General features: G+C 37.1%; 1 protein-coding gene across 2 annotated transcripts in view; it reads right to left on the bottom strand.

The window, feature by feature from the left end:
* Window positions 1-12,106, bottom strand: part of LOC150103676 (uncharacterized) — a 165,191-nt gene that overhangs the window by 21,502 nt on the left and 131,583 nt on the right. For both annotated transcript variants that reach the window (XM_090397045.1, XM_090397044.1), the window contains exon 6: window positions 6,349-6,436. In XM_090397045.1, the coding sequence (XP_090253171.1) occupies window positions 6,349-6,436 (88 nt within the window). The remainder of the gene's footprint in view (window positions 1-6,348; window positions 6,437-12,106) is intronic.

Raw genomic sequence — 12,106 nt, 5'->3', positions numbered from 1 at the left:
AAATTCCATCAATTGAAATCCTGTATGACCCTTTCAGAAGTTTGCAAGTCTCAATCCTGTTTGCTAGTGTCTGCAGTCTACAAATTCTCAATCTGTCTTCATAATCAGTATTCCACAATCCTGATATCATTTTTAACACTCTCCTTTGTACTCTCTCCAATATATCAGAATCACAATGGAAACCAGGAGACCAGACCTGTGCACAATAGTCCAAGTGAGGTCTTATCAAGGCATTGTAAAGAGGCAAAATAATATCCTTATCTTTACATGTGAATGTTTGTTTCAGCATTGCAATTATCTTTTGAGTTGTATTTGCAATCTTTGCCACATAGCCCCTGAACTTCAACTTCCTATCTATTAACACTCCAAGATCCCTAGCCTGATCAGTTTCTTCTAGCCTAATCCCACCAATATAATACGACATTGGATATCTAATCATGCCGAAGTGAATGACTTTACATTTACCGACACCCATTTTCCCATGCCCACAATTCCAGCCTATTCAAATCATTCTGCATTATGACATCATCTGCAAATAACTGTATGTTGCTTGTCATATCCTTCCCAATATCATTAATGTACACATTGAATAAGTGAACTAAGCACTGATCCTTGTGGTAAACCTTGTTACTTTTTTTAATAATCTTTGTACTGGTTATGGGCAGTACTACGCATACATCATGTCCAGACATCTCATTGAGACTTGATATAGGGCTAAGCCTTTACAAATGTTTTACCCTATGCCTGTTCTAATTATCATTGTAGTCATTCTCTGGAGGCAATGCCATGTCACCAGTGTGGTAGGGCCCTGAAGGAAAGAACTTTTATATCCTTCGGCATAAGCCCAAGCTGTTTTAAGTCCTTATAACTATCTGCACTCCATATGTCATGTAAAGAGATGGTGGCACTGGTAAATCTCGGAGTTGCCCCATGCTCCTCCCGTATCTTACTAACTAGATTTTGGTTATTTTAATAATAGTTTACTTTATTATTATGGCTATAGGCTAGTGGGTGCCCTGTTCCCACCACCTGGGTATCAATTACCCAAACGTCACCATCTCTTTTAATCACTAAGTCTGGCTTACGCAAAATCGTGGAGGTCCTATAATGTGGTTCCGCTGTGGTCTCCCAACCTTTGTTCAGAATGGAGACCACGGCGATATGCCTCCGCACGCGGACCCCATGGGTGCGGAAGCAACATTGGGCTATATGAGACAATGTCTCACTTTAGTCGCAGCCAGCCCTACAGTTTGAGTCATCACAACCCCATCGAGCTGTGCGGGCTCGAGTGGGCATGGCACTGATCCTCGTCTGATAAGGTTAATATACTTGAACCGAGGGAGGAGTCTGGTGCCATCCCTTACCCAATCATGCTGGGGAGGCACCAGATATGACTCTTTTAAAGAAGCACCATCTACAGAACAGTGCAGCAGAGGTGCCCACCTCTTGTGTTCTGCGAGTGCTGACTCAATTAAGGTACCTTGATAATGGGACCAGACTTTAGCCTGCCTAAAGTTATCATCATCAAATTCCTGACATGTACCCTCAAGGGGTGTACAGGATATGATAGTACTACATGAAAAATTTACATCATTACTAACTTCTTATCTACAATTTTCCTCCAAATCAGTCTGTTACTTGTCAAGACTCCAACATTATCAGATCTTATATTTCTATCGTCTAAGGCACTTTGTACCGTATTAATCCACCTATATTTTGGTCTTCCTCTGGGTTGTTTTCCTGCCAACCTGGCAGAGAACACTTGTTTTGCTAATCTTTCTTTGTCCATTCTGTTTAAGTGACCATACCACCTGAGATTAGCTCTGCTAACGCATTCCTGGATGCTGACAATGTCAAGTTCTTTCCTAATATCCTCGTTTTTAATATGATATTGCCATTGATGCCATCTGTTCACGCCTATAATCTTTCTCAGGACTCTCATATCTGTGGTCTCTAGTCTTTGGTCAAGTGTTTTACTTCTGACCCAGCTCTCAGATCCATAAGTTAAAACTGGTTTGCACACTGCCTTGTATACAGCTAATTTTGTGTTCTGACTAATTTCTCTCTTATTCCATATGAATTTATTCAATTGACTTCCTACCATACCAGCTTTGTTGATTCTGTTGTCTATTTCCATATTTAATTTACCATCTTCACTAAAAATTGTGCCTAAGTAGCTGAAATGTTTTACTTGTTCCACAGGTTCCCCATTCACAACACAGTTGACATTTTCAACAAAATAGGCTATTAATAGGCAATAGAAAGCCTCTCTGTAGATAGGGAAGAAGATAGTTTTAACTTCGCGATTCTTGACAGCCACAGGCGTGGGATCAGCCATCTAAGTGATGGAACCCCGAGCCCACATCCTTCACCCTTGAGTGGAAATATGCAGTAGGGATAACCTTGCAGACTCAGATCACCCGTATACCACTTTTTGATATCTATCAGTCAGCCATCCTCTTATCCATGCTAATATTGTATAACCCAAACCCTTTTTCTCCAATTTATGCAACAGTCTTCCATGCTGTATTCTGTTAAAAGCCTTAGCAATATCCAAAAGTATCATGGTGTATCTATTCCCCTTGTCTAGTTCAATGGTAACATTGTTATAGAATGTGAGCAAGTTGCTAAAACATCACATTCGCTTAGTAAACCCATGCTGTTCATTGCAAAAGTAGAGATTCACTGTCAACCTATTTCTGAATTTGGGCCCTAACCAATTTTTCCAAAATCTTCACCACCACTCCTGAGATACTAATTGATCGATAGTTGGATACATCAGTCTTTGCACCGCCCTTATGCAACGAAATTACCATGCATTCCTTTCATTCCTGCAGATTCTTCCTGTTCTGAGACTCATATTAAACATCCTGGTCAAAGGAATGGCCAGTTCAGCTGAACACTCTTTTATCACACGTGCTGATATTTCATCAGTCCCTATTGCTCTTATTCAATTTGTGCAACAGCCCTAATACCTTGGCCTCACACACCTGCATTTTTTCATCTAGTGAAGAGGTAACAGTGAGCTCAATGTTGCGTTCACCAGGTTGATAGCTTTTAACGAAATGGACACTCATTAACTAAACAACCTCTTCTGCATCTGTAACCTAACGCCATCTGGATTTAGAAGAGTTATTCTTTCATACTCATTCTTTCTTTTACTTGTGGCATATTGATAGAATTCTTGTGGGTTGTCTTTAGCAAAGCAGAGCCAGTTTCTTTTCATACTCAGAATGTACTTTTTGTACAACAGTTGTGACTATTCTAGCCTGCTGCTTATAACGTTCATAATGGACGTCATCCTTATGCAAACGGTATTCCTTCCACATCATCCTTTTTTTACGAATCTCTTGCTTAACAAGATTACACATACATTTGACTCCTACTCTATTTATTCTTCGAACTTTCGGGACACATTCTGATATCGCATCATTTAAGTATCGTTTAAATGATTCCCATGAACTGTCGATATTCTTTCCATCCAGCAACCAATACCATTCCACTGAACTCAGTATACTCCTCAGTTGGTCATAATTTCCTGCTTTGTAGTTTCAGCATGTAACCTTTTCTGAATGAAACATTCATAAACTTAGTCACTTCCCAAGTAAGTACCGCGTGATCACCTTCAACTGGAGGCAGAATAGTTACATCTTTAACTGATACATCCTCTGACACTATAATCAAATCTAGCACTCTTTGACTTCCTTCTGTCACATGCTGCTTGAGGAAAACAGCTAATAAATGCATTTTCATTCTTCTCATGAGATTCTACTGCTACCCAATCAATATTTGGATAATTAAAGTCTCCCATTATGATTACTCTTTTTGAGTTCATCTTTTCTATTTGGTGATGCATTTCTTCATCACTAGCAACCAATCCACCAGGTCCGTAACAACACCCCATTATGTAATTTGTCTTGTTAGATTCCACCTCAACACCAGATGGCTTCAAACTCACTGCCACATGAAATATTGTTAGTAGTATTACAATCATAGGTCTCAACTCTAACTGGATTTAAGTCATCCGACATCATTAGCAGCACACCTATCCTCTCTATCCTTCCTAAAAATACTGTACCCATGACACTCGATAGCAGTTAGTAGGTCTGATTCTGATAGCCAGGTCTCACTAATACCTACAATCTGAGGTCACAACATATGACTAAGACAACAAACTCTACCCTTTTGTTTCTGATACTCCTAGCATTCATGTATAGACATAATAATCTACCTGAATTCTTTTGTATACTCTTGTTTGCAGTCTCCAGACACATTTGGACAACTTGCAGATCTCTATCCCCTCTAATGTCTTATACATACATGTATACATCTTTGCACACACGATGGGTCCACACCAGATGAACACAAACCTGAAATCGTTCTCGTCTCGTCAACATTTCCATGACAAAACCCATTCCCATCATTAACACAGTTATATAACATTGCGTCGCTCTTGCACTCACATTCACACCATTTCTCCCTTTATAATTTAGTTTCCCTGACTCTCTGTATTAGGTCTCATACCAGAGACCTAGCACAGATTTCTAGACTCCAACACCAAACACATTCAGATGTAGGCCATCCCTCTTATACAAATCCAATCTTCCCTCAAACTCACTCCACACATCCAAAAATTCACATCCATTCCTTCTGCATAGCCTATGCATCAAATTGTTTGCCATCATAGCCCTTCTTTTTAATTAATTTTTATCATAGACTGTTATGAACCCAAGATGATCAACAAAATTCTTAATACAACTCCTACCACTCCTGTACTTAAACAAGATTTTAAGAATGCAGCTAAGCAAATTTTACATACAAAGTGACAAAGCTGCTATGTGAATATAACATTAAAGTGGCTTTTTTACCATTGCATAAAATCTCCAGATTCTTACATCCACAAAAACCTCCACATCATCCCATGAGATCTGAGATTCATTGCTCTTATGTCATTTGTTAAGTAGACCAAACACGAAGATTGGGAGAGATCTGCATGTCTGATACGTAAGAGATGTCAAAAAAAAAAAAAAAAAAAGACAGCATAAATCAGATTTGGCAAAAAAGTATATATTGATCATAGTATGTCCACACGTTTAGCCTAGTGGCTATGCGCTTCGCAACCGTATGGCTGAGGAAGGAGTGGCCTAGGTTCGATTCCCGTCGATGACGTGAGGAGCTCAAGGATCTTTCTCAGACATAGTCAAGTTAGCCGGTCTTGGGCGTGGACAGCAGGGTTTTTCCCCCCAGTTTATCTGAGGTTTTTCATCCTGCAAGCAGGCAAACCGGCTTCGTGAACACACACGGATTACAGTCATGAAAATCGCAATTAGGGGATGCAGCAGAGGAGTGGTGAACCGGTTGCATTAATACGCCAGTAACTCCTCATTAGGAGGGACTCAACCCATCCTAGGATGGACGAGAAGGATAGGATAGGATTGATCATAATTGTTTTACAAGAAAGTTCAAGGAAGCCTCTGAAATGCTACAGATCCCCATGCCACGTAACAAAATCCTACACCAAGTTTGGTCTGCTTTCATTAAAAATCTAACTTCTGCAGAACTAAAATGCGATATGTGTAATGCTACAGAATGTGACAGCAGCAAGCATCATTCCAACACATATACAGTAATTAATTTAATGTTTTTATTCTGGTTATTTATTTATATGTATGAACTATGAAGTTATGATAACATCTAATATGTGTAATTAATTGTAGAACTGTAGAACTTTTGCTAATATCCCTGACAATGTAAGTCTAACAACTTACGTAACATGTAAGGTTATATTTTATTAAACTTGTTAATTATATTAAAAGATATGGTCTCAATACCGGAACTAGCTACATGACTGGAAGCTATTCATCGTGATGAATGCTTCAATATTATGTTAAATTCCATGAGTCAGAACTTGCGGAACATACTGTCTCCATCATTCTCGTTTAAATTTATCCAATTATGCTTAATCTATTTTAGACTTTGCAACTCTATATCATGTAAATACAGCTCATGCACTTTCACTGTTCAGTTTTCCAGTTTCTCTTCAACTTGTTTAATTTGAAAGACATACTGAAGATGCCCTTGATATTTAGGCAAAAATTGTGTTTAATAAAAATATTATGTAAGTATTAAATCCACATTGAGTGGTTATTATAGCTTACATTCCCATGGATCATATGCTTATAAAAACTTTAGCACAAAACCTTATCATTATCACAAGTAAAGTAAAATTGATGTTATTATTCATGCTATGATTTTTTCAACAATTATGCTTCATATATATTACTGTAGTCACAATCATAAACAAAATGGGAATATATAATATAATACAATTTTGAAATAAAATTATACTTCTTCCTTGAACATCTTCTCAGTAGGAGATTTCAATAAGTCATCATGAATTAAATCAAGTGAAATGTTGCTATCATCATCTTTGCTTCTATAAAGAAATAAAAAAAAATATAAAAAATAGCTTAATTTAAACATCGACCAAGATATAACAAATGATATATAAATGATAGAACTATAGTGTTAATACGGTCGTTTAATGAGTAATGTGATAAAATCCTATAAGAGAGAAAGATACAGTTGATATCAACAGAGACCAAAATTATAAAATCTGGTTAAAACTAGAATTCAGAATAAGGGATACTAAATCTCTTGATAATTGGCTAGCTGGCTGAAGTTACCCAGACCTCAGAGAATGCTCCTCCCACCGGCAAAGGTTGGTTGATTGGTAGAGCCTCTGCTACTAATGGCTCAGTTAAGTAAGTTTGAGTGCAGTTATTAGTTGGACGGGGTCCAATCGTTTGATGCTGTTGGCACACTCTCCCTCGATGAGTCTTTGGACTCCCTGGATGTGTCAAATAATAATTATATATATATATATATATATATATATATATATATATATATATGTATCCACCTCACATAGAGAGAGATTGCAAGACCTATATAGAAGAACAGCACCATGTGTGTGTGTGTGGACAAATGGTTGATGAATGAGGTTTCTAAAATAGCTAGATGTCATTGCTATTGATGATAATAATGTAATAAAGGTTGTTCCAAAGAACAGAGGTAAATAGAATGAAACATGAAGATGAGATGATTTGATTAGGTCAGGACCAGTTCTGGTTATCTGAATGAACAGAGTACCTGCTACCCAACCAGCAGGGTATGCAGGTTCGAATCTCCCTGCAATGGGTGTAAAAATCAAAGCAGTAGACATTTTTCATCACCTAGTGTGAGACTCATTTTACTAAATGGGCACACTGGTTTCATGATGAGTATCTTATCACGTCAAAATGGACAGTTATATGAAGGAAGAATGGAATGACAACCAGCAATACAACATGCTTTCTCTTGGCATTCTTCTGCCAGTCACATAATACTGTTAGGAACCTGTGGAAAACAGTAAACATAGCCATTAATACAGCTATAAAGCTATATTGCAAATGTCGGCAAAATAGTGTATTCTTCAACATCCAATTAATCCTTCAAACTAAGAAGTAAAGATAGGGAGGGTGTTATCCTTTTTTATAAGGTTATATTTCAACCACATCTTGGCTATTGTGCAGAGATTTAGTTACCTGGGGTTTTCGAGGATCAGGAGGTGATGGAGAGGATCCAGAGACTGTAAACAAAAAACTTTGCAACCCACTTGCAAAGTTTTATTGATAAGAAAGAAAAGAGGGGATATGAAAAACTTATAGGTTACTAAAGGGGTTCTAAAAGACTGACATAAAAGAAATTTTTCAACATATGACAAATAAAGAGACAGAGAGAAACTAGGAGTCATCCCTGAACGTTGGGTATGAGTATGGTTAGTAAGGGTGTGCAAACTAGATTTTTTTTGCCTGAAGAGAGGTGAACGAGTTAAATGGATTGCCAGTAATTGTGAGTGCCCTGACAATGAATGTTTTTAAGAAGGCATGACAGGCATTGTGTGCATAAAGGTTAGTGAGTCTCCTATGATGAGTTATCTGACTTCATGGAGATACCCACATAATAATAATAAACCATAAGCATAGCTCACTGGCAATACAATGCAAGGCATGTTACATTACATGGATATAAACATATGTATGGATAGAAAATTTAAAATAAAAATTTTACTAAAATAAAATAAAAAGTTAAATTATATCATTCGCATGCATAATATACTACTCCACAACAGCAGGCCATGAATAAGCATGGTCCTGCAGTGCATGTGCTATATCAAGATGCATGGATGTGGCATACACAACTGTCTGAAAAATTCTACAGAAGATTCTGCATTTCTACTCATTCAAAATAACCCTGACACAGGATTCTGCATCAGCAGAACTTTGAAAATTGACTGACGTTCAATTTAACATTCCTTGCTCGAGAAGAGTTGGATGCTGCATGGTCATGGATGATTTTGTGGGGAAATGAGGCTCATTTTCACCTAAACAAAGCTCTGAATACTCACAATTGCTGGGTATGGGCTATGCAAAACCTGCATTCAATCCAACAAATTCCTTTGCATTCACCCAAATTTACTGTCTGGTGAAGAAGATTTACAGCTTCTCATTTATCATTGGGCAATTCTTCTTTAAGGACATTTGCAAGTTGGATTCCGCTGCGAGGTTGTGTGATATGATAAACAATTTTTTTGTGCCACAGCTACAGCAGTGTCTGTGCATGGATTCAGTCATTTTCACACAGGATGGGGCCCCTCCACACATTGGTCAATCTGTACAAGAGGTTCTTGAATAACATTTCACGGAAGCCAGAGTGATAAGCAGTGCATTTCCCACTGCATGGCTGCCTTGTTCAACTGATATAATCCCCTGTGATCTTTGGCTCTGGGGATTTCTCAAAGCTAGGGTTTATTGGGATCATCCTGATAACTTGCAAGTGCTGAAACACAGCATAATGAAGTATGTGTACAACATCAGTCCTGACCAGCTATGTTCTGACACTGAACATGCTGTGCAAAGGATGCAATTTGCGGCATAATGGGAAGGACAGCAACAGTATTGCACAGTATAATGCTATTGCAAGTCTGAGAAACAACCATTTAAAGACCAATTCCAACTTAACACAATTCCAACTTTTCCCCTCCAAACAGCACAGGTTATCAGACAGCTTTAATTCTTTTCTTATGTCCATTACAATTTTATTTTTTGTTCCCACACAACTGATTGTCAGTGTTGGATGGCCAGCTAAGTGGTTAGCATATTCCCTCTCCAACCAACATGTCACAGGTTTGAATCCTGATGTGGGCATGTTTGTGATTATCTTTAGGTGGGAAATTAACTTCATCACCCAGTGTGTGTGGCAACTGTTCTATTTATTGGAGGCCTGCAGTGGCTTGAAGAATTTCTATCTTTGTTGGAAGTTTTTTCACTAAGTTATACTATAAATTAAAGATACCAAGAAATTATATACTTGGCTAAGGAATAGGTTAACTGACTGTATAAAAAATTTATTTTAAAAAATATATAAAATTAATAAAAATAAAAATAATCTTTAGCTCACTCACAAATACTAATGTAATACAGGTGTACAAAAACTTTTTTGTGAGTGGGAATCGCATAAAAAAACCCACCTTAGGTTTCCAATAATTGGAGTTGTGGTCTCACACGAAGAAGTCAAATTCATCTCCCGCCTAAAGGCATTTACAAGCATCCTTGTCCATAGCAGTATTCAAACCCACAGCTTGTTGGTTGTAGAGTGTGCTGAGTGTGCCAAACCAAACACGCAGGCAGTTTATTTTGTTACTTTGTCCCTCTGGTGTTGTGAAGTATACCAGAAAAAGGTTTCTTCTCATGGCATGTGGTGAGTAACCAAAAAACCACTTCTCATGGCATGTGGTAACCAAGAAGGGGATTGGAATGCAATCAATGGTGAAGGCAAAGATGGTAGAGAGGTGGGAAAGTATGGACTTGGATGCCGAAATGAAAGAGGAGATAGACTTTTAGAGTTCTGCCACAAATTCAATCTGATCATTATTAATATCTGGTATGAGGTACCAAAAAGAAGAAAGTATACTTCGAAAATGCCAGGGGATACAGGAAGGTACCAAATAGATTACATTATGACAAGAAATAGATTTAAAAATCAAGTAAAATCATGCAAAAGTTACCCGGGAGCTGATGTTGACAGTGACCACAATTTGGTTTTATTGAAATGTAATCTGAAATTTAAAAACCTGCATAACCAAGGAAAAGGCCCAAATGGAACATAAGTAACCTGAAAACAGAGGAAAACCATAGAAACTATAAACAGCAAACTGATGAAAGCATTAAAACAGAAGAAAAATGGACTCATTTAAAGGAAACAATCATCAAGGCTGCCAATGACGGCATAGGATTAAGGAAGAAGTAAATAAAAAAACCATGGATCACCCAGGACATTCTAGATTTAACACAAAACTTCCCTAAAGGAAGAAAGCAAAGACAAATATAAACATATAAAAAATATGATAAATAGAAAGTGTAAAGAAGCAAAAGAACAATAGTATACAGAGAAATGTAAAGAAATAGAAGATCTAATAAAGACTGGAAGAATCGATAAAGCTTATAACATTATAAAAGGAATAAGCCAGAAAAACAAGACAAGAAGTACAATTATCAAAAATAAACACGGGAACATACTTATAGATAAGGAAGAAATTTTGGAAAGATGGAAGGAGTACTTAGAAGATCTATATAATGGAACAGATCTAGGCTATAAAAGATGAAACAAGACTTGATGTGGAAGAAATTGGTCCAACTATATTAAAAGACGAATTTGAATGGGCACTGAATGAATTGTCAACTAACAAGGCGCCAGGCACTGATAACATCCCTTCAGAATTAATAAAATACTCAGTAAACATAACTAAGTCATACCTTTTCAAGATCATAAAAGATATTTATGAAACAGAGATCATCCCCAAAGATTTAACACAATACTCTATCATACCCATTCCTAAAGTAAATAATGCAAACAGTGTGAAAATCATCAAACAATAAGCTTAATATCACATGCTTCAAAAATACTACTCAAAATTATACAAAAAAGACTAACAAAGAAGGTTGAAGAATATGTTGGCAATCACCAGTTTGGATTCAGGAAACAGCAGGGGACAAGAGAAGCAATCCTAGCTCTAAGAACAGTTATTGAAAGAAGATTGGAGAAGAATCAAAATACTCTGATAGTCTTTCTCGACTTGGAGAGAGCTTTCGATAGTATTGACTGGAATCAAATGCTTCACCTCCTAAAAATAATAAAGGTAGAGTGGAGAGATAGAAGGCTCATATTTAATCTTTACAAGCATCAAGAAGCCCTAATAGAAGCAGCCAGCAATACAACAAAAACCGCAATAGCAAAAATACGTAGAGGTGTAAAAGAAGGGTGCTCTCTTTCACCCATATTGTTTAATCTGTACATTGAAGATGCAATAAATAAACTGAAAGAACTAATAGTAACAGGAATTAAGATAAATGGAATTGATATTAACTGGCTACGGTTTGCGGATGATATAGCAGTTTTAGCTGATAACGAAAACAAACTGAAAGCCACCCTAACAAAGATGGAAGAAATCTTCACACAGTACAGCCTAAAAATTAATTATAAGAAAACAAAATTATTAATTACAAGTAAAGCAAACCCAATGAAAATAAACCTGGAAATAAATAATAACCTACTCCAACAGGTATCCTCTTTTAAATATCTTGGAAGTCTTATCACAGAAGATGGAAGAAACCAATTAGATATTAAAGCACGAATAATCCTAGCTAAAAAAGCATTCTATAACAGAAGAAACATTTTTACCAGTGAAGGACTTAGCATCCAGCTCAAAAAAAAGGCTACTGAAAACATACATATGGAGCATTGCATTATATGGTTGTGAGGCCTGGACTCTAACTATACAGGACATGAAAAAGTTGGAGGCATTTGAACTTTGGTGCTGGAGAAAGATGATGAAAATTAGTTGGACAGAAAGGAAAAGTAATGAAGAAGTTCTAAATATAGTTCATGAAGAGTGGTCATTAATGAAACACGTCAATAAGAGAAGAAAAAGACTAATTGGACACCATTCGAGGCATGGGGGGACTGATTACAGAATAATGGAGTGGACTGTAGAAGGAACGAGTCC

This window comes from Typopeltis vanoorti, chromosome 8 (assembly GCF_054136105.1).
Source record: "Typopeltis vanoorti isolate ZY-2024b chromosome 8, IOZ_Tvanoo_1.0, whole genome shotgun sequence".
Lineage (NCBI taxonomy): Eukaryota > Metazoa > Arthropoda > Arachnida > Uropygi > Thelyphonidae > Typopeltis > Typopeltis vanoorti.
This window is presented reverse-complemented; position numbering and strand designations above follow the sequence as displayed.